At 41.8% G+C, this 24573-nt stretch overlaps 1 protein-coding gene across 3 annotated transcripts in view; it reads left to right on the top strand.

Annotated features, from left to right (window-relative positions):
* The window catches only part of LOC149167888 (ARM repeat superfamily protein), a 295116-nt gene that overhangs the window by 8408 nt on the left and 262135 nt on the right, over positions 1 to 24573 (top strand). For all 3 annotated transcript variants that reach the window (XM_089433231.1, XM_089433232.1, XM_089433230.1), the window contains exon 2: positions 1966 to 2457. In XM_089433231.1, coding sequence (XP_089289357.1) covers positions 1966 to 2457 — 492 coding nt within the window. The remainder of the gene's footprint in view (positions 1 to 1965; positions 2458 to 24573) is intronic.

The following is a 24573-nucleotide window of genomic DNA, read 5'->3' as shown; positions in this document are numbered from 1 at the left end:
TTTGCAATTTGTCATTTTCTTTCTCTAAAATTAGCCTCCAACGTAAGTTGGTTTCTTTCTCAATTCTCTTTTTCCAAGTCTATTTGAAGGTAAACACGTGGCCATGCAGTTAGGGTATGGCTGAGTTCTGCGTTGGAATGGTGGCATGTGGGTAGACTTGAAGGACTAGGTGGATCTTTGGTAATGAAGCTAAGCTTCTTCACTTGAGGCCCCTTGCTACTATCCCTATCCTTACAACGACAAAAGTTTAGAGAGGAAGTTTTTCACTTTAAAGTAGGTTGGAATAAGTCTAATAAAATTAACCAAGAGCATCTCTACATCACATTTACTTTCCTTGCAAATGTATTTCATGTTCATGCTATCTTGGAAGTCATCTCATTGATCAAGTTTTGTTTCAAGCATCATTTGCTTTCGAAGTAGCATTTCACTTTATTTGCAAGTGTCGTGGGTTTATTTTTGCAAGTATCTACTTTCTTGTACTTGGAGCATTTCATTTAAAGTTCACTTGTATATCTTGGAGCATTGTGAGTTTCTTTACTAATCTTGGAATACCTTGCATTGGTGTAATTATCTTTCAAGTTATCTCATGTGAACAATCTTTACTTTCCAAGTGCAATTATATCAATTGTATCTTTACTTGCCTTTACTTTACAAGTAATTATTTCCTTTCTTGAGCATTTATCTTCTTGCAAGTCTATTTACTTGGCACTGGTCTTATTTCAATTCTTGCAAAGGATATATCTTGTTGATATCATTATTTATCTCTTTTACTTTACATGCTCATGGTCATATCATTCACTTGTTAAAGTACTTGCATGTTTAATTTGGTGATTGATGTGTCTCTTGATTAACTAATCTTTTTCACCTCCTAGAACTTGATTAGCACACAAACTAACCAAGCCTTAGGTTTTCCTTTAGGGTCTACCCCCCTTGGCTTCATCTAGGAGGAGCTTAGATGGAGGGGTTGGGAATTGGGTGACAGCCCCAACTCTTAGTTTGGCCCCAAGGCCATGCCAAGTGGAGTTAGGGATTTTCTCCACGCTAACCTTAGGTGTGGAATCAGGCGGCAACAGGGCCAATTCCAGTTCAGCTTTTGAGTTCTCGGGCAGCCATAATTTCCAGGTGGCCGAGTTACAGGTTCTCCTTCAGCTGTTAATTTTCTGAGTAATTTTCTGTGAGTCAAAATCCAATGTTTTCCAGGTTTAACATAAGTGAAGGAAAAGAGATTTGAGTTCTGCTGTTCTTGTGGCTGATTTTCTTGTGATTTTTCTGCTGCATTTTATTTGTGAAGTTAAGAAGTACCAGAGTATTTATTTTCAGCAGTTCAAAATTTTATGTGTAATAAAATAATTTTCTGGGTATAAATAATTATTGGGTAAAATAAATCAGACTTGGTATTTAAATTTTAACAAAATGTTTTTGTGATTGATTTCCATTGGGACAGATGGTATGAATGTAGCTCCTTGCTAGTTGTATTGCTTTTGTTAGGATATTGACTGCATCAGAGTAGCTACTTTGGAGTTAAATGTTCCATCAAAGTTTCAAACATGGCTGTTACTATTAACTTGACAGAGTCTTCTTTTGCCAGACAACCATTTTTTTTTTTTTTTTTTGTTAATCTTTTCCAGCAGATTCTGCCTCTAAATATTTTGGTTACTGCTTGAACTTTAAATTTTCTCTGCATTAATGCACGGTATGTTAAGATTAAATAACTTAGTTATTTAGCAGATGCACATTAACAAATACATATAAGCTGTAGAAATATTAGTTCTGATTTGTTGGATAATATATTTCATTTCTACACTTTGTATTTGAGGAGAGCATAGGCGGGGCTAGTCATAGTATCATACCTGTAGGACATAAAATTTCGTTATGTTTTACTTCAGTTTGCTGTATGGTTTTTGCATTTATTGTGGTTCTATGGCTGCTGGTATAAAGAGGGTGACAATTTTTTTTGTAGTGCAGGATTTTGAGACTTCAACTTTAGTTGATCCAAGCTATATAATAAATCTCATTCGTCGGCTTCTGCCACTTGCTGTGGGAGAGAAACATCAATCACAACAAGATGAAAATGATATTATGTCAGCTAAGGACATCTATCCTATGGAGAGGATACATGATAAGTCTTTTGTTACTGAGAACAGAAACACAGACATCACTAATAATGATCCTGAGGCTCCTGGTACTTGTAATAATCAAGGTGATGTTCCTGAGGAAATTTCAACCAACAGAGAAAACAATCAAATGCATATGCAAATAGAGGATGACCATTGGACTTTGCAAGAAGAAGATGAACTTTCAAGAGTTGAAAGAAACAATGCTTACCTTACACAGGAAGTGGGAGAGATGTTAGATGACACACATCACACAGAATTGAAGGTGCAGCAAGACCAGCAAGAAGAGGCTGGATGTGTTTTATGGGACCTTGCTGCAAATCCTGCACATGCAAAATTCATGGTAAGTGGTTCTTGTCATCCACTTATCCAAGTCTTACTATTCTATTTGATTGAAATAGTGGTTTGTAGCCCATGTCTGTTTTGCTTGTCATTCTATTTTTCCAATTTGAATGCTTATGAGTGCAGGAAACTACTAAAGGAACATATAGTCCATAGATATTCTTTACATGACTTCATTTACCATTTACATTTTGTCTATGATGGTTGTTGCTAAGTAGTCTGATTCATATTTGATTGGCTGCTAGATTCCTGGCATTTATTTTTGTAGTTGCTTAATGTGTGGATAATGCAACTTATTGTTTGCACTAGTGAATCCTACCGGGTTAAATAATTATGGATTACAAATTAGTATGACAGAGGGCATTTATTGGGAAGTTGGCTTAATCTCCCAAACACTACTGGTGCCAGGGATAGTTCAGTGAATTATGTATTTTCACTTGATCCAGTTAATTAATTGCACAGGGCTGAAAAAGCTTATATCTTTTGACATAGTGTTTCTGATAGGGGAAAATCATTATGCTAATTAGCTTTAGAGGCGTTTTTCATACAAATAATGACCACCTGAACTTATTCCAACATATGTGGAACTATGAGGAATCCTGTTTATATTTTTCAAGTAAATAATGAGTTGAGAGGGAGGAAGAGGCAGATTACTCTATGGTCCATTGTAATAGGGGTCAACTTATATGGATAGAAAGATCAAAACAAAAATTTGAAATGAGATAAAGTTAGCCAATAAACTATTTGATGACACTGTTTAGGGCATATGGATCTGTCTAGAGGTATTTATTTAGTTATAGATGGATTACTTGTAGTTTTTGTGTCTTGATGGCTTTAATATACATCACTTAAGGAGGTTTGGATTGGAAGCAATGTTACACAAGTTACAACAAAGTGTGCCCAAGTTCCAACACCCCTGCCCCAACCAATGTGGTTGACCAAGAAGGGCCCTCTTGGTGTCAAACATGCAATGAATTTCATAGTTAAGAGTGTCCTTATAGTCAAGTGGAAGAGGAGGAAATCCCAGAGCATCTTAACATGATTAATGATAATGCTCCATTTAATGCCTTTCTTGGAGAATCATTCTTCTCTCTGCAACACCATGAAGAGATCAATGAAGAACCTATTAGTGATCATGATGAGTCAATCATGGCTGTTGAAGAGGGAGGAAGATTCAAAGGGTTGCATTACTCTAGAAGAAACAATGACCAAAACCACCCTCAAGCAAGCACTAGTAGTAATAATGTCCTCCAAAGGTGTTCTAGGCCTCCCCCACCTGCTAAGAGCATTCCGGGGCCTAGTGCACCTGGTCCTAATATGTCCTTGGATGTTGACTTAGGAAGTGTTTTGGCAAAGATGAATGTGCAAGTTCCTTTTTTGGAGTTGGCCGATCTTGAAACCCAAAGAGGGCAAGCCAAAAGAGTATTCAACCTAGAAAAAGAGTCTGAGGACCCTCCCATGATCCTTCAAAATATGTATAATGACCTAAAAAATAGAGGGCGTGCACCATTCTTATTGTCCTTAGTAATAAATAATTTAATCTTACACAATTGTATGCTTGACTCAGGTGCCTCTGCAAATGTAATCCCTGTAAGAGTCACGACTCAATTGGAAATGCAAATCACTAGACCATAAAGGAATTTATGTGTGTGGCTTTGAGTCACAAGTCTATTCCTGTGTATGGCTTGATAAAAAGATGTTATAGTGTCTTTGGCTGCTAATAAAGATATTTCAGTGCTAATGGATATTTTAGTCATTTTTGTGCCAAATGTTTCGAGTATGCTCCTGTCTAGGAAATGGTGTGCCTCTATATGTGGGCAATTACAAATGGATCTATCATATGTTACCATACCCATTGTGGATGCAAAACCATTCATTCTATATAGAGAGACACATATGCCTGAGCAGGTGGAAGAAATAGAACCATTTCCTTTCCCTAAGCCCATTGGCAAAGCCAAGATCAACATACCACCTAAAGACTTACACTTGAAGCAAAAACACTTTAAGCCAAAGATCTCTGATAGACCCAAAGAGGTTGGATCATCAACAAGGAATGTCTGCCAATTAAAAAATGCCCTTGGATATAAGGATGGGAAACTGACATTCCAAAATATCAAAAATAAACAATGGAGGTAAAAGTTTTTAGGTGGGTGACTTAGTCCTTGTTGATGACAACCCTCTTCCATTTAGGGTCCATGGCAATGCAGGGGTTGGATATTTCTATATTACAAAACTTGATGGTGAGATCTTGCCTTCCCTACCTTACTTTGTTCAATGGAACCCGATGCATTCATAGTTAGGTAGTTTCCTTGCATTTGTGTTTTGCATTATTGTGTGAGCATCCTACTTATTCATTACTCATGTTGATGTGTTGCATACTACAATAGATTGCATTTAGCTAACCTTTTCCTTTTCAATATAGTTTTATAGATGTCATATAAATGCAAGGGTGATGATTAGTGCCCTGTACACAAGCTAGCAAACAAGTTGACTGGAATGTGTAGGTAACAGGTCTTGTGAGCGAAGGATTGTTGAGGTTCTCATGTCCTCAAGTTGGAGCTAGATGTTGCCCACCAAAAGTGGGTAACTCCATAGGAGAAAACATTTCTCCTATCTTGGATAACCAACCAACCAACCAACCTTATATATTCCTCAATTATGATGATATCATAACTAAGCAATATGGTTGATTTGAGTGTGTAGGTAACAGGTCTTGCGAGCCCAGGGATTGCTGAGATTCTCATGAACTCCTCGTTCGAGCATATGGATCATGCGCCCTATGGTCAGCACATATCCTTGAGTTGGAGCTACATGTTACCCACCAAAAGTGGGTAACTCCATAGGAGAAAATATTTCTCCTATCTTAGATAGCCAACTAGCCAACAACCTTATATATTGCTCAGTGATGATGATATCATAATTGAGCAATATGGTTTTATAAATATCATATAAACGAAAGGGTGATGATCAACACCCTGCACACATGCTAGAAAAAAGTTGGCTTGAGCGTGTAGGTAACAGGTCTTGCGAGCCCACGGATTGCTGAGGTTCTCATGAACTCCTTGTCTGAGCATACAAATCATGCGCTCTACGGTTAGCACATGTCCTTGAGTTGGAGCCAGAAGTTACCCACCAAAAGTGGGTAACTCCATAGGAGAAAATATTTCTCCTATCTTGGATTACATACCACTTTTCACCATTCCCTTGATTTCATATCCATCCTTTGGGTTTGCTATCATTGGTTCATTGGGATTTTCTGCCCTCTTATCCACATCCTTGAGTCAGGGTTGAAAACTTTGCCCTTGAGGTTGATGCAACTAATGGAAAGGTAAAAGAATAAGATGGTCACAATAAAAGAAAAAAAAGAAGCTAAAATGCAAAAGATGGGCAAGTGTTATGAATAAAATATATATAAATAATAATAATAATGAATAATAATTAATTATTAGTGAATAGGCATGTCTCTAAAGACATGACCTTTTGTGAAGAAGTACCTGCATAGGTATATAAGCAGGCCCTCACCCTCATTTGTAATCATCTCATATCTTTTATACATTTCTTATATATATAAATATTGTTCTATTATGGATATTTACATATACCGGATCTTCTGAGTATTCCGCTGCATATACAAACATTGTTCGTTACATTGGTATCAGAGAATTCCTCTAAGCATACGAACCTTGTTCGTTACATTGGTATCAGAGCTCTTCGATCCCGGCCTTTGGCCATTAAGTCTTCATCAACCTTGTTGCGATCACGATTGTAGCGTTTTCCTACATAACTTTTTGAGCTTCCCCAAAAGAAAAAAGAAGAGAAGTTTAAAAAAAAGAGAGTCAAGTATATATATTTTAAAAGGAAAAGAAAAAGTATATATATAAAGAAATTATTTACATAAAAAAATGAAAAAAAAAGGTTATATAAAAACAATATATTAGAAAAAAAGGTTAAAAATTAACTATATATATATATGTCGAAAAAAAAGTCCCAAGTCTTTGTAGTCATTGCCGCCGCCGCCGCCATTCGGATTTGTGGCTGCGAATTTGATCAACAAATTATACAACATACAAATATTGCGATCGATTGCCACTGCCATCGCCGCTGCACTCCACACTCTACACAAGCGCAACACACCCTATTCCATTGTTCATAGCAGTCGTTATTCCACTGCTAGTTCCTCACTGCGCTTATTATTCCAATTTCCATTGTTGTTACCATTCCTCGACCAACCTTGCCACTGTCATTTCCACTTGTGGCCACAATCCTCCACTGATCCACATACAAATGCTGGCCCTTAACGTTTGTTCATTACAAAAAAAATTGCTGCCATTTGCCACCCATTTCTCTGCCATTCGCCACATCGACGATGCCTACACTATAGCACTGAGCTTCCCTATGCCGATGTCCAATCTTTCTACAACGGTTCATAATAGTCATGTCTTTTAATTTTAGTCGTGCCTTCTAGTTTTTATGAAAATATATAATATATAAATAATAGTTATATACTATGTATATTATATTAATTATTTTTATATATTATATAAGAATTTAAAAAAAGAAAAAGAAAGAGAGAGAAGGCACATTGACTTACAAAAAAAATTTTGTGCTTATAAATCATCAATTTAAACGACACGAATAGTTTATTAATAAATTGGTAGAGTAAAAAAAAGTAAGAAAGTAATTAACATTGGAAGCTTCGTTACACATTATGTATAATAGTCCAAGGAAGTGTTAAGTTAAAAGATAAAAAAAAGGAAAAAGGGAGACAATTTTCATTAAAACTTTATATATAAAGTGAAGTTATAATTGCTAAATTGTTTTTCTAAAAGTGAGGGTATTAGAAGTGTCAACTATTTTATTTAAAAAAACATATATTATTAAAGTTAAAAGAAGTGAAGAAAAAAAATAATATGGTTTTCTTTTCAAGATGTCCTTTTTGTTCAGAGGGATATTCTAATTGTCCAACGTCATTTAGAAATCAAAATGCCATTTGCACAAAATGTTACAAAACTTTTACTTTAGTCGAATATCTAAGTGATGCACAAAAACAATTGTTAGCAAGAGATATAGAACAATTAATGGCAACATTTAGGCGACAACATGCAGATTTTAGTAAGGAAATAAAGAAAACGAAATCCAAATTGCAAGTTGACTGCCCATCATCACCCCTAAAAAACGTGTAATCTAGTGTATCGAGAAATCACAACTGGAAGATCAGGAGAAAGACAAAGTAGATAAACTTCGGCAAAACAAGAAATCATTACAATAAGAATAGAAAGATCTCGCAGATATGCATTACAAGAAAGTAATGGAAAAGGACGAAGAAATTTCTCGCCTCAAGGACCACGTTGAAAAATTACTTGCACAAGTGAAGAAGACTAAGGTCACAAGGAAGGAACTCAAGAAGCACCTATCAGAACAAGAAGAGGAAAATTTACGTTTAAAGAACTTTGATAAAAATTTATTAGAAAAAATTAAAAGTTTTAAAGATGAAGAGAAGGATACTAAAGATAAAGTCATCAATTCAGAAAACAAAGAACTTTCATGTCTAAGGAATCATAATCAAAACCTTCTTACGCAAATAAAGAAGCTTGAAGTGACAAGAAGTTGCTAAAAGACAAGTTAGAACAACTTACTCAAGAAGAAGTATCGAAGTCTCCAGTCGTAATAGTCCAAGTTGAAGATAAGCGGACGAATACCGATCTAGTCAATATCACAACTCAAGAGAATAATACAACTAAAGTGAAGATGTACTCAGAAGTTCCAATTCAAACATCAGAGATTTCAAGTGAAGATTCTATAACCAACTCAACTACATTAGTACCTAAAGTAAATCAGGAAATTACCACACACATGTTAAAGGAAGTTCAAACAAGAAGAACTCCTTATCTACATCCAAATCACAAGAATAGACACCTCAATTAATCTACGAATCTATATCACTCAAAACATAAACAACAAACTTATGTTTCGAAGAATACTGAAGTGTGCACAATTCAGTCTAGTGTTAACAATTCATCACAAGTTTCCAGTAATTTAAAGATTCCACAAAATATTAATTAGCATGTGAATGAAAACCTAGTAGGAGCTCAACCCCCCTCATTAGCCATCACCCCCTTCTTGAACATTAGATGCTCCATCACATAATAAAGGAACCCTTGCATGTCCTAACCCTGATGAGCGAGAAGTTGACTCATCCTTAAGGGGTAAATAAATGCTATATCATTAAAGAAAATTTGGACACCTTAGCTATGCTCCTTATCAAAGCATTAGAAAAGAAGTAAAAGGCACACTAGTGGGGTGGAAAAAGCAGGCCAAGAAAAGGTGTAACTCATACCTTCATGATTGCTCCCTCCATATGTCTATACACTTAAGATGATGGACCTCCATTCGCTGGTCCGCTGACCATGGCACATAGCCATGAAGCATTTACCCTATGTTGCCACCAACATCACTAACACTTATGAATTGAAGGGTTGACCTTAGACATGTCACCTCCCATTGGGAGCTGGAGGCACCTAATAGGGTTGACCATTTAGCCACCCCTAGCAAGGTAGGGAATACTTTTACGAGACTTGGTCTAGTTAGATATTTGAAGGTTATCCCGATTTGAAGTCTTATTATGACCTTAGCAATTAAGTATGGTCCACTATGATGCATCTATGGTAATTGTCTCTAATGAATGGGAACTTGCACTTGAGTTTGAGATGGTTTTTCCAGGTGGTCCTTCACAGATCAGTAGAGGCCTTAAGGGCACACATTCCATTCTTTCTCTCCACATGATGCCCAAGCTGTAATACACTTCCAGAGAGCAGAGATGACCTTGTAGATGCAACATTTCCCCTCCATAACAGAGCGTTGGGCTCTTTGATTATTATAGTAGTTGATTGACACCTCAGAGCACCCTTAGATGCTAAAATGCTAAGCTCACTTTGCTTAGTGTTGGAGATTTTGGATGATGTACCTAACTGACCTAACATGCCTCTAGGCTAGCCTTGACACTGTTTGATGGGCATAGCTAGTGGTACAACTGGATTGTACACTCATGCTTTTAATTTTTGCAGACATTGATATGAAACATAGTCATATGTAATATATTTTATTAATTGAATAATGAATTATGATTACATGGCTATGGCGGTTCTCCTTATATAGGAGTTGATTGGCCATGCCAATAAAAGGACATGTCTTTTGACTAATGCCTCTTCAAAGCTAACTGAGTAGCTTTATTTTTTATTTATTTATGAATTATTAATTAATATTTTATCATATATATATATATATATATATATATATATATATATATAGTTATGAATATTTAATTCATAACATTGCCTCTCCCTTAAAAATGCTTTGTCCTCAAAGCATAGGTAAGGTTGGGTGTTGTTGAAGAAAACGTTTTGACTCCCAAGACGAGTCTTCCTCCGGTAGCTTCTTCCATTTGATGAGGTACTCCTTAATTGTTTTGGACCATAATACCTTCTCTCTGGTAGCAAGTATACCTTCAGGTTCTAGGATGATTCTTCCTTCTTCATCGGTCTTCGGTATCTCTGTTTGAGCTATTTGGTTTTGCCCTAGTACTTTCTTGAGACTTGATACATGGAAGGTATTATGGATTCGACAATTGTCTGGTAACTTCAATCCATAAGCTACACTACTTATTTTTTTGATTATTTGATACGGGCCATAATATTTAGGTGATAGTTTATTTTTCCCTTGTTGTTTTAATGACAATTGCTTATAAGGTTGGAGCCTAACAAAGACCCAATCTCCTTCTTCGAACTCCCTTTTGATGCGATGCTGGTCGGCTTGTTGTTTCATTCTATTACGTGCCACGGTTAGATTTTCTTTTAATAAGTTAATGACTTTTTGGCTTCCTTCTAAGTGGTTTTTGATTGTTGGAACCTTAGAATCGAGTAGTGCAAAGTCCTTCCATCTGGGTGGTTCATAACTGTAATGTTCCTAAATAGGAACATGAGTGATATTTAAACAAATAAATAGTGCAACAACATAAAATTAAAAACATGCATTAGACATCCATGAAAACAATGTAAATTTGGAACTGTTGAGCCATATATTATAAAATCAGAGAGCTAGGTACAATATAAAATGGAATGGTGCACCTGAGCTTGTCTCAAGGACAAGCTTGACAAAACCTAGGTGAGAAATAACTGAGCTGAAGGCTACCCAGTTATTGCACCACTCAACACTGCATTGTCTAAGTAAACTGTTGCCCAACTGAACTTCGACTTGCTGGAATGTGCCCAAAACTTGCCCAGAAAATTATATACTTTCAGCCCCGGACTCCTTGGACAAAACCCAGAAGTGAATTTCTCTGATTTTGACTTTAGAATTTCGGCCTACTTGGAGCCTCTCCCCAGCGGCTACTGCCAAATTCGACTTGCAGGAAACAACCTGCAAATCCCTCTAAAAATACCACTGGAATGCTGGATTCACCTATGCTAGCTAACCCCTTGCTCCCCGGATTGTTCTTGGCCAAGATGACTTCTCTACCAAGCACCTCGAAATTGTTGCCAGAGGCCTCTACATAATCCCTTTGCCTAGAACTTCGTACTGCTGGTACTCCTGTCTAGCTAGTTGCAAAACCCAACGAAAATGCCCTCAACCAATAGCCTCCTTAGCTCTCGGAACTCCCAACAAGCTGTGGACCTCCCTGCTGGCTCTAACTTCTCCTGCGTGTTTCTGGCTGCCCAGGAAATATGCAATCCCCTTCTCTGCGTAGCTGGCTGAAGTGTGTGACTGTGTTGAATTCTCTGAAATCCCTATGGAACAACCTCCCTAGGGTGGGCACAGTTGGTCCCTCGAACAAGAGGTTGAATCTCCCGCTTGGAAGATTCGTGGCTAAACAACCAGTAGATTCGCTAAGCAACAGAGCGTACAGAGGTGTGTTGTTTGCAAATGATCAAGATGAAAACAATACGAGAGTTGATCTCTCTTTATAACTCCTTGGGCCCCCTTAGCCTCATGTGGGCCCCTCCATCCACCCGTTCGATTTTCCCTCCAAGCATATCGAATGGCTAATTCGAACTCCTATGTGGGTGGCCCCCACATTCCACTAGCAGCTAAATAAAGTCGATTGGCCCCTAAGTCCCTAAGTTGAAAGTATGGGGCCTTCTTCCTTAGTAAAAAATGTGCAAAATTGTGTAGCAGCACCCTGTTACTAATGTGTTTGAGAAGGGACATGACAGTCCTCCCCTCCCAAATGTTGCTTGCCCTCAAGCAACCTCAAAGCTGGGTACTCCAAAATATGCTCACCCTCCTAGGTGGCATCCTCATCTAGCAAGTTCTTCTAATGCACCAAACATCGCTTGTCCTCAAGCAATGCCTGAATAAACACCCTCTCTGACTGTGGACCCACACTATCACTCCAAACTTCACTAGGGTCCCAAATGTGCCATTGGATCGTCCCTGATCTTTGTACTATCTTATAGTGAAGGAGTCCCTTGATACCAGGATCCCAAGCCAACCTGATTAACGTGAAGCCCCCTTGCTCCACTCACTATCCTGCCAGATATGGGCATTATAACCTTGTGTCTATCACCAATAAGTAGAGCATCCTGACGATGTAAATCTCTGCCCAAATCCTCATGAAGCTGCTCTACCAAATAGTCCACCCCATGCACTCTTATTGTGGGCCCTTGAATATACAACTCAATCCCTATGCGAATGAAGCCTCTCTTGCATGAGCTCCTCTTGAAATCCTCTTGCTGGCCATCCTGCCATGTTGATGAAGTCTCCCACGCCCTTAGCGAATCACTGAAACTCGATGGAGATTCTGGATGACCCTCCCCTATAGAAACCAGCTCACCCCTATGGGTATCTGAACTGCTAAGTACTATGATGCTAGGTCCCATGCCCAACATAGCAAGAAATTGTCTTGTCTAACATGCTCGTACCAGAGCCTCCTCTTGCATAGGTGTTGGCCACAATCTATGCGATGATCGAGGTTAGGCCCAACCTGCCAAAGCGACCCAATAGTGTCAACGCCTATCCCTCCATGGCTGGCTCCAATCTTGAGTAGCAATCTACCTCGCCCTATGGTGAGGGCTTCAGTGATTCCCCATGTGTCTGCTTGTGAATGAATCAATTCGCATGTTATCCTGCCCATGCTCACTGAGGAGTGGAGTATCCCACCAATCCACTGGATCCCTGGATCCCATAACCATACTAGAGGTCCACAATCCCCAATCCTCTCTGCCTGTTGCTGTGATATGCTGCTAGTTGTTGGGACTCCTTTGTGCCCTGTCTTTGACTCCTGTAGGTATCTAATAGGTAGGCACCGAGCATCAAGAACCTGTGTTGCCAAATCACACAGCAAGATCTGCCAAATCACACAGCAAGATCTACTATACCAACTCCTGATGATGTGCCATGGTCTTGCTGGAAGCCTAGGCATCATCCTGCCAACAAGGGCTACCATCCCTCGCACCTCATGCTCACCTAATGTCTCAAGTTGTTGAGCTGGAAAAGCACCATACAACTCCCTCTCGGTCACCTCCCCAAGTGTGAGCCTAGGGGTGGAGCATATGCTACCTCGACAATCGACCATGTTATCCCTAAACCTGTGTTTGTCAACTCATGCACCTACCAAGTGTCTCAACTGGAGAGTCTCCTCCCAGCCCATGACACGTGGTGTCTCATTCAACTGCCTAGGGTGAGCCTCCCATGCTGTGCTGCCTGAATGGAGAGCGTCAAGGGGCAACAACCAAACATTATGTGACTGTAAGCAACATCGGAGGAGGATGGGTGGGTATGTCCTGAAGGGTATGATCAAGAGTCTGCCAGAATGCCCAAGAGTAATCCTATGGACGTCCCTGTCTGTGCCTTGGATTTTTTGATAACCCCCTCGAGACCCTATCTCCACTAAACATGGTGTCTCCAGATTTTCAACCATGTCCTCATCGATCCTAGATGAGATGCATCCAATGGTACACCTATTGTCCCTGTCCATAAGTCTCCTTGGAGGTAATGCTCCAAGCGCCCATTGCACTGCATCATTTGCCACTGCATACGACCCAGTATCACCGCACTCATCAACATGCCACTGTATACCGTAACCTGTCTCTGTACACCATGGAATACCCCCGGCTACAACCATACCATCCTGTATCGTCCTGTGTTCTGCCTGTATCACTGTACCTGTCACTCCCCACACGTCCTCAATGCGATGTGAGTCACTCCTACCCCACAATGTCAATCGGCATGCTGTGGTATACCACCATGTATCTCCATGCTCCTCTGCACGCCACTGCTCCTCGCTGCACAGCCTAGCACACCACTGGGTGTTATGGCCTAGAATCGGGTCTATATGCATTAGGCCATGTCCCTCTATATAAAACTGGACGCTACGACCTAACTCTGTGTAGTCTTGTGTACCACTACCTACTATCCTACCACCCTGTAACATATGGTATCTCGCATGTGCCAAAGTGTCCGCCACTCTAATAGTGACCCCACCATGACATGCGTCATGTCCCTCGTCCATCCTGGTAGACCCGAGCACCCTAACTCCACTCCTGTTGGGGGGATATCTCTACTGTGCCGATCCTCTGTGACCCCTGAGTCCTAAACCTCAATGGGAGAACATTGTCTCCATACAATATCTAGTCTGGTGGCATACCCATGCCACCTCCTCCAACCAGCTCTTGCCAGAGAATGCTAATCATCTTGCGCCCCCATGCGCAACCAACATGCCAAAACAACCAATGGAGTTTGCTCACAAACCACCTGGCCACTAGCATCAACTGGAACTCCCCTAAGGAATGCATGCGCTCAAGCACGGGGTTGACTACCTCATCAATGCCATAGCCATCCCACATGTTTGATATCGGATAGGAAGCCCCGCCTGGATCCCAATGCCAACCTGAGCCTCCAGCACCCTCAATGTCTGAGAGCTCCCACTGAGCTTTACTCCGGACTACGACCATCTCCATGAGTCTAGCCCACTCCACTGGGTACCAACTCAGAATCTCTCGCCATCCAACCCCAAGAGAGGGATCGAATGCACAAACTCTAGCACATAGAACAAGCCCTCCATCTTGCGAGTGTTGCACCCTGCGCAACTCATGTCGCCTCAACTCACCATCCTGGTCAACACATAAAATTTGTCGGGGAGTCTTTGCATCTCTCTCTCCGTGGTGCAAAGGTAGTCTAGCAATGTTGCAAGCCCCATCTATATAAGCCCAGAGAGAGCTATTATCTGGAAGTATTGCAACTCTGTTGACGGTTTGTGCATCTAACAACTCTAAGTCAGTGGTGGGCCCCAAAGAAGACTGCTCGTCCTCCTCCACCATGGGCTCAACATGAGTCACGAACTACCCCTCCATGACTAGCTCACGCCCCTCTATGTGCTCTCCATGTTGTTGTAGGTGGTTGTCATCCCGCAACTCTATCATAGATTTGGGTGCCTCTGTACCTATCGGCTCCTCATCAAGGGTGGTGATGTCTCTCGGCACCTCATCATCTTGTCGTGCGCTGCTATCACCTGAAAACTCGGTCACAACCTCGGATATCTCAACAATGGATGTCACCTTCTCAACGGTGGACATGTCTGTGTCTCCTGGCACCTCATCAATGGATGGTCCTATGGGTGTATGCTCTACTTTCTCCCCCAAGGTGTCAACTAGTGCTATCAAAGAGGCCTCCAACAATGGTGACTCTTGTGCCACACTGGGTATACCAATGTGATCCTCACACTCTCGCGTGTCCTCTGCCTCATGTTCAATCTCCTCCTCAGGCCCCTAATGTCTAAGACCAGGTCTCCAGTAGCAAAATCGTCTCCTTGACTCATCCTCTAACTGTCTCTGGCTTGCCTGCTCCTTTTCAGGGGATCTGGTGCCTTGATTTTGTCAGCTTTCCCCACATAGTGTAGATGGTTGTCATAGTAGAGATCCAGAGGATCTTCCTTCTTTTGCTTCTTGTCTTCTTCTTTCATTTCTTGAGTCACATGAGCTTCTTCCCTTTTTTTTTTGTTGTTGTTGTCCTTCTTTGGTTTGGGACAATTCCTCTTGTAGTGTCCATATTCTTGGCATCCATAGCATTGGAATTTGGACATATTTTTGTTGTTTGTTTTTCGTGGACCAAATTTGCCAAATTTTCCCTTTCTCTTGGCCATCGTTGCAAATGCTTGCTCCTTTGATCCCACATCTTCCTTTGCTTTGAGTCTTGTTTCCTCTCTCTTGCATAGAGACCACATTTCACTCAGTGGGATGGCTTCCTTCTTGGCATATATGCTTGATGTGAAGTCGCCACAATTCTCAGGTAGAGCATTGAGTACTACAGTTGTCATTTCTCTGTCAGACATGACTTCCTCTAGCTCTTGAAGTTCACCCCTCATCTCAGAGATCTTCATGAAGTAGGGAGCTATTCCTTCCTTTGATATCTTCATCTTGTCCAACTCATTTCAAAGAGATATCACTTCTCCAGTTGTGCTTACCGAGAATAGCTCTGCTAGTTTATCATAGATTTCTTTTGATGTTTCAAGTTTGGAGACATAAGGAATGAGAGAGTCTTTGATGGATTCTATTAGAATCCTTTGAGCTCTTGTCTCATCCTTATTGTACTTGGCTAAGGCTTGAGTTTGTTCCTTAGCAGGAATAGTAGCATTCTCTTTGATGTGTTCTAGGAGTTTATTCTCCTTGAGAAGTAAATCAATCGTCTTCTTCCATGCAAGAAAGTTATTGGTACTTACCAATTTATTGCTTTCCTTGCAAAAAGACATTGATGCATATTCAAAAGGGGACATATACTTACGTGATAGATTTTGAGATGTAGTAGACTTGCTTTCTCCTTGAAGACTTGATGGCTTGCCTTCCTTAGATCTTGATGTTCTTCAAGTTGCTTTCTCCAAGTGGACTTGCTTGATGATGAGATTTGTTTGATGACTTGTGGTTTGATGTAGGTCCTTTGATTTTCTCTTCTTGTAGGTGCCTTTGTGTAAGGCTCTTCTTGCTTTGTAGTCTTTCTTGATGAAAGATAGATAGTAGACCTTCTTAGAGTGATTGAGACTTCTTGGCTAGATGCTTCAACTTTTGTAGATGTCCTTCCTTGATGAGTGTTCTTGAGATGCCCTTTCCTTGATGTGTCACCTTAGCTCTGATACCATGTTGAAGAATCAAGGGCTAGTATTTATGTTAGGATTCTTCTCTACTTGATAACAATTTGTGAAGCACTTTTACAGTTATCTTAGCTTGATCTTCTTCTTATTATTAGTGTGTGTGTTTCATCAAACTGCTACCAAAAACATAAAGACAAGAACACAAGATGTTGGCTCTCTACCAAGGCCAAAACCTCTCTCTCTTAGAGAGGAAAACCCTTTGGTAAGTTTCTCTTATTGAAGCTTTTTATTGATAAATGCCAAAACCTAGACCCTTGACTAGGATGTCTTCCAAGTACAAGTCAAGTCCTTCCTCTATTCTGCACTGTGTCCCCGTCCCATAGACTTCCTCCTTCTGACACTTTGCTCCCTAGCACTTCGTCCTGCTTCTCTGTTGCTTGTCTAGAGATAGACCTTCCATGAGTGAGCCTTCTAGAAGAGATGTTCTTCTTCTATCCTTTACTCAAGTAGATTTCTTCTTTTGTTGATCAAACGAGATCTTTCTTGAGGTATAAATGTAATATTGTTATGCTACCCTAGTTTTTCCCACGTGTGGTACATACCCTAGACAATTAGGGTCCTTTCACCTTTGCTAGAGTCATAGACTTCTTTGCTTGACTTAGGAGGCCTTGTAGGCCTAATTTCTAACCCAAACAATAATGATTCTTGAATTGTCTTGTCACTGCTGTTGTATCCGCAGACTGTCCTCTTCTACCTTGCACATGTGACTGTATTCTGCCCTAGAAATAGTCCCTTCACTTCGCTTCTTCTTCCTTCCTTCTTTGCTTCACTTGGAGACCCTTAGACTTGTCTTTTCCTCACTTTTCTCGACTTCTATACTTCGTTGATTTCAGAGATGCTTGGTTGACGTTGTGAGGGAGTGGACAACCTCTATATAGAGGACTGTCCCTCCTTTAGGCCGACTTGAGGCTGACATCATGATTGTAGGCCGACTTGTCTATTTCTTCATCATTTTGCTGCTTGAAGGATGTCGTTGCAAGGAGGAGACTTGTTGACTTTGCTTGGAGGTATTCCTTTGACCTTATACAATATTCTACATAGTGTAACATGCCCTCTAAGGGTCTTACATAAATACATTGACACTTTGACTTCCTAGAAGCACTTAAACACGTGCTTGACCTACTTCAATGAACAAGAAACTCATTGACAAATAATATAGAAACAATTTCTCTTTTCTTGAATAAATACAAATGTCAAAATTACATTTATGAAGACCGAACCTAGTTACACTTTCGTCAACAATGAGGCACGTTGGATGGGTTTGCTGCCTGGTGGTGCGAGGTACTTGAGCCCTCATCCAAATGAATATCTCCGTGAACGCCCTTACCCTTGTTGTTACTACTGTTCTGCTACCTCAACTTGTCAATACCCCTAGACATGTCGTGGATAGCCTTAAAGAGATGTTGGGCAAACTCCTCTTCTTTACTCCCGTTATCATTCAAATTTCTCGCCATATCTAGTCCCTCAACCTCCGGCTTAAGGGTTTCTAGATTAGGAGTAAGGTAGCTGTCTTTCCCTGCTTCTATACCTTTGCCTCTTGTACGTGATGTTCTGCCTGTCCTCTGGCATCATACATTGGCTGTTGCTCCCACAAGTTCAGCCAAGACTATGAGCACTGATGCCATTTAAATATTGCCAAGGAGAATTAACAACGATAAACAAAGCATTCATAGCATGTGCAACATAAAATTTCACAAAAAATTAAATACTTAGAAAACTCCAAAAATTGCATAGAATTGAGCCATTTTATAATAATGCAAAGGGGGTACAAAATAAGCTTGGAATGTATGCACCTGGGCTTGCCCAAGGCAAACTAACAAGACCAGGGGGTGGAAACCACTGCTCTGTTGCTAGGAAGATGTTCCCCTCAATGCTCTGCACTGGACCCAAAAAACCGCTTTCCTGGCTGGAAGAATCTGTTGTTTGGCCTTCCTCCAGTGCTTAGAAAATTACGGGAAATTAACCCCGGTCTCCCCACAAATAACCCTCCAAAACCTAGAAAGGGTTTGGCCTAGTTCTGACCTTCGAAATTTGCCCCAATTTCCACGCACTTCTCTAATTGCTGGGCAATTTGATCCACCAGGAAATAACACTGCTTGAAGTCCCTAAAATTGTTGAAGTTTCTAAGTTTACTTAGTTAGAAACCTTCCATGCACTTTACCTGATTTATTCCTACCTACTTGTTATTTTCCTTAACAAGTTATTTACAATGTAAATACTGAAAATAAACACTAGTGCATGCTCAACATATTACAGATCAGCAACTAAAAGAAACAGAAACAAATACGCCATATGACACCATTATTTTTGGACTAATGTCCCCAGAAAAACCCAATATGGGAAAACGGTGCAACTATTTGAGGGTTTTCTTATCAAGCAATGTCAGAGTACAATCTGGGTGCCGAAATAGGCCTACCCAACAGAGAATTTCCTTGGCAGTAATACCTCTCAATTTCTGACAAATCTCCTCGCTGAAACCCCGGATAATCCTTCCGGCAGATACTCAGCACAAATCTGCCCTAGAAACCCCAGCATTAGCCTCTCTCTGGATTGCGTTAGCCCCTCTCTACCTCATGCTGGACCTGCGTCACCCTGGATGGGTCTGCGTCAGCCCTGGGATGTGCCCATGCGTTAGCCCTCTGGCCCTCTGCGTCAGCAACGTTGGCCTCTCTGAGGCTCAGCGCAGCTCCCAACTGCCTCTGCGTGGCCTTGTGTGAGCCCTGGCTGGCTCTGCGTCACTCTCCTTGGCTACTGCGCTGCTCTCCTAGCACTATCTCTGCCTCTCTGTCTCTCTGTACTCAATTGCCCCTAAGTTGCATCTCCCGATCACTAATTCCATCTCTCATAGCAAACCCCGCTCTAGAGAATAGAATGACTGATCACTCTGGTGTATTCTCGAAGTGACCCTCAAGCCTCCTCTTATACTTTTCCTGTTGACATTTGAACAACGGAGATTAAGTCCCTAATCAATGGCTAAGATTAGATCTAGCTTGATCCATGTCTTTTGGACCATTCTAACATAGATTCATATTAATACACATTAATATTTTATTTTCCCTAAGTTTAGACTTAGGGACTCCATTAAAAATATTAATTATTTTAATATCTCCTGATCTGTTTAGAATCTGCCAAAACCCTTTTTGGGTATTGGAGATCTCATGTGCCTCAACTTCTCCACCAAATTTCGTGGCTAGAGCACATTTGATGCTACCACAAATCAACACTCTCTCTTAGCGAGGACTGTGTTCTAGCAATACTCCTCACTGAGTATTACTCTGATCGTCTGACATTGGTACCTGTGTTGATGCTAGGCCTTCCTGCCCAACATCCTCTGCATTGCTTCATCCTGTGCTGCTGCCCATGGTTCTGCCACTGCCACTGCTGCATCTGTACGACAACTCCCTCTGCATCCGTGCTGCTGCTGGTCCTTTCTCCCAGCACTGCATTTGCACTGCACCTCCTCTCATCATGCTGCATTGTGTTGCCCACTGCTGCACTGCAACTCAGTTACTGAGAAGTAAGTAATTGATCTCCCAATTTGACCTCCCTGTTGGGTTAGAGACACCCACTGATGCTGAAGCTCCCTTTGTCGCTGACAAGTGCTCCCTGAGCCCTCTCTGACCTCTGCGCTACTGCAACAATTCCCTGCATCTCGCACTGTTGCACACCTCTCTGTGCCATCTTGCACTGGTGCAACACTCTTGTGCCTCTCGCACTACTACAGCCTGCTAGCCCTGCGCTGTCTCGCGACTCCTGCACTGTAGCTCTTTCTGCCGCTACATCCGCATTTGTCTCTACCCGACTCAACCAGTCCTGCTACTCCTCGACGGGGCTCCCGTAGCAAGGTCTAATCCAAGAGGTTACCTCGAGGATCCTGCCCCTCATCGCCTATAGTCTACCTGACTACACCTCAATGTCTCCCCACTTCCGCTCAAGTGGCGCGTGTGCACTCATGGCACAATCATCGTCTGTCAAAACTTCCTTCTCTGCCCATGCTGGCGCTGCCTTAGTCTCGAAAGACTCTCCCTTACTCTTCTTCCTTGGACACTCGGTCGCATAATGACCCAACTCCTCACAGTGGAAGCACTTGATCTTGGAGAGATCTTTCTTCTTCCGCTTCTCCTGCTTTCCCTCAGATGCTAGGGCCACATCTTCCTCCTCTTGCTTGACTTTGATCCCCTTGCTGCTGCTACCCCGTCTTCGATTGCCGTCTGATCTCTTCCTGGCAAAGAGCTGCCCACATCTCGTCCCAAGGTGGAAGTGTCCCTCTGCCCAATATACGGACAAATACCTCCCAGTCTTCTGAGACAGCATTCAGGGCTGTCCTCACCATTAACTCCTGATCCAGTGTTAACCCTATAGCAGTCAACTGATCTCGGATCTCATCCAGTCCTCCGAGGAAGGTGTCAATCGATTGTCCCTTCTTCATCTGATACGACCTCATTTGATTCTCAAGCAACATTCTTCTCTGCACAGAAGTATGCTGGTACAGCTTCTTGAGAGCCTCCCACATCTCAAATACTGTTTCCTTCTCGGCTATGTGTGGTACTACATGATCCTTGACCCCGTCAAGGATAATGCTCTTGGCCCTCACCATCGCCTCCTCGTACCTGTCATTATCACTAGAGTCGACTGGGACAACTATTACCTTCAAGGCGAAGTTCTTGACACGATTCCTATCAAGTACGGATAAGATTCTGGCCTTCCAGACTGTGAAGTTCGATGCTTTGTCCAGTCTATCCTGGTCTCTTACTCCGTGTAGTGCCATGATGCTCCTCTACTTCCCTCCTTGGAAGTTCTTTGTTCGACTCCTCTGAGTCTCTACTTCCCGTCTGGAAGTTCTCTTCTGGACTCCCTCTAAGTCCTGATTTCCCTCCTGGAAATCCTTCTGCCGCTTGTCGAGATGCCCCCTACTCTGATCGTCTTGTGCAACCGCACCACTGATCCGGGTTCCTCGGCTAGAAACCCTCGGTAGCAACTCCTCTGGCCTTGCTCTGTCAGGTATTGTTCTGACTACAGTACCTCACCAGCTCCACTCTGCAATATTCCCGCAGCCTTCTAAACCCCAACAACCTGAAGGTGAGAGCTCCTAGGCTCTGCGCAATCCTGACATTGCAACCCGGCCTCCTCAGTCAACTGCATCAGCCCTCCCAGCTATTGCGTGGCTTTGCGTGAGGCTTCTCTTGCCTTCTTTCGCCTCTGCGCTGCCTCTTTTTGGCTCGCCCTTGATGACGCAGGCATTGCGTCACCCTTCCTTGTTGCTGCTCTGCTAGAAACAACTTCTGTCACCTCGGGACAATTGTTTTCTGCTGCTATTGCTCTGCTCGGCTGATGTCCTTTAGTCCTCCTGTGATCTGCAATCACGCTCTGATACCATGTTGAAGTTTCTAAGTTTACTTAGTTAGAAACCCTCCATGCACTTTATCTGATTTATTCCTACCTACTTGTTATTTTCCTTAACAAGTTATTTACAATGTAAATACTGAAAATAAACACTAGTGCATGCTCAACATATTACAGATCAACAACTAAAAGAAACAAAAACAAATATGCCATCTGACACCATTATTTTTGGACTAACGTCCCCGGAAAAACCCAATGCGGGAAAACCGGTGCAACTATCTGAGGGTTTTCTTATTAAGCAATATCAGAGTACAATCTGGGTGCCGAAATAGGCCTACCCAACAGAGAATTTCCTTGGCAGTAATACCTCTCAGTTTTTGACAAATCTCCTGGCTGAAACTCTGGATAATCCTTCCGGCAGCTACTCAGCACAAATCTGCCCCAGAAACCCCAGCGTTAGCCTCTCTCTGGACTGCGTCAGCCCCTCTCTACCTCACGCTGGACCTACGTCACCCCGGATGGGTCTGCGTTAGCTCTGGGATGCCCATGTGTCAGCCTTCTGGCCCTCTGTGTCAACAACGTTGGCCTCTCTGAGGCTTTGCGCAGCTCCCAGCTGCCTCTGCGTGGCCCTGCGTGAGCCCTGGCTGGCCCTGCGTCACTCTCCTTGGCTATTGCGCTGCTCTCCCGACACTATCTCTGCCTCTCTGTCTCTCTGTACTCAATTGGTCCTCAGCTGCATCCCCTGATCACTAATTCTATCTCTCTTTGCAAACCCCACTCTAGAGAATAGAATGACTGATCACTCTGGTGTATTCTCCAAGTGACTCTCAAGCCTCCTCTTATACTTTTCCTCTTGACATCTCAATGGCCAAGATTGAGTCCCTAATCAACGACTAAGATTAGATCTGGCTTGATCCATGTCTTTTGGACCATTCTAACACAGATTCATATTAATACACATTAATATTTTATTTTCCCTAAGTTTAGACTTAGGGACTCCATTAAAAATATTAATTTTTTTAATATCTCCTGATCTGTTTAGAATCTGCCCAAACCCTTTCTCGGTATTGGATATCTCATGTGCCCCAACCTCTCCACCAAATTTCGTGGCTAGAGCACATCCGAGGCTACGCCAAATCAACAAAAATGGTGGCAAAGTCTAACGAGATTCCCCTCTTGAAGTCTCCACAAGTCTCAACTCACCTCAACACTCAATCAACCTTCTCCCTAGCTCCCCACATGTGGCACGAAAACACTACTATGTAGGCCCACATAGTCCTTGTTGATGCATCAATGGCACAACAAAACTCCCCCAAAATCGTGCCCAACTATCACTCCAAGCAAATGGTGGCCCAGAACACTATTAGAAAGCCCAATGATTTCTCTGCTCCACAATCAACTCCCCTAAGAAATGCGTATTTCCCTTACTACGCCCAACCTGCTGTAGAAGCTCCACGAATTGCCTGAACAAACTCCTGGGCTCGCTCCCAATTTATTGTAGATCACCTCCTTGAGCTGGCACTCGAAGTCCACCAAAGGTAGGGTGGGAATCTCGCCTGAAAATACCGTGTGCTCAACAACACTTGCAGACTTGGCTCTTAGCTCAAGTGTGTTAGGTGAGTGAAAATGCCCCTGCTATTTAGTCTTGAGCCTCCATTTCCCCATGTGGGTCCCATACATCAACCTTCCTTGTCTTTTTCCCTCCGTGAGTGCGTATTTGACAAGGGCAGCGTATTTCCCTTTGGGGGTGGCCCCCACCATCCACTAGCAATTCGATTTCCCTTATTTTCTTATATTGGAGCTGTCCTTCAACCCAAAATTGCAAGTGGGGCCCCATAACCCACATTTCCTATGTTGCAACCCAAAAATGACAAAATTGAGCAAAATTGATATTTCACTTAGCAACATTGCTAAGTGGGAATATCACACCATTGGAGTACACTTTGTTCTGTTTCCCATCGTAATATGGAAGTCCATCTACTCCTCGTAGCTAGAGAAATATTCTCTAACCCCTCTAATGTGAGCTGACGCTCCACTGTCTATATACCAGACACCTTGTGAAGCTGAACCTGATAAGCAAGCAAATTCGTCCTCCAACCTGGAAGACAATTCGAAAGCCTCTTGAATATCAATTTTGTCCATGGCTTATTGAAGAATTTACAAATCTGTGTGTTATTCACCCGACATTGATTTTGCTCCGACAAACTACCGCAAAGCCCTCTATGCCTAGACAAAAACCTCCTTAGCGAAAATACAAATCTGATTCACTAGAATAGCTTCCAGGCTTTGCTACTGCCTGTTAGAACTACTACTGGGCTTTGTGAATTTTTCCGCCCACCTTCTAGAAAAATTGAACCCTCTGCCCAACAGTTCGAACTAGCTTGACTAGCTTCTGCGCAAATCTTAAAATTGTGCTACTAGACTCCCTTTGAATCTAGATGATTTCTTCCTTCTGCTCTAAGCTTCTTGTCTGATCAACCTTGCTCTAATACCATGTGAAAATTTCACTATTGAAATTTTTATTGCAATAATTGGAATTAATTCTTCTAACTGTAAATTAATTATGCAGTTTATCGCTACGACAACAACAAATTAATCACACTGCAATCTTCACAAATAAAATACTCCGAAAATGAA

Source organism: Pinus tabuliformis, chromosome 5_1 (assembly GCF_031772625.1).
Source record: "Pinus tabuliformis cultivar Carrire ecotype Pingquan chromosome 5_1, CPIR1, whole genome shotgun sequence".
NCBI classification, from domain to species: domain Eukaryota; kingdom Viridiplantae; phylum Streptophyta; class Pinopsida; order Pinales; family Pinaceae; genus Pinus; species Pinus tabuliformis.
The sequence above is the reverse complement of the archived record's forward strand: the minus strand, read 5'-3'. Positions and strand labels throughout refer to the sequence as shown.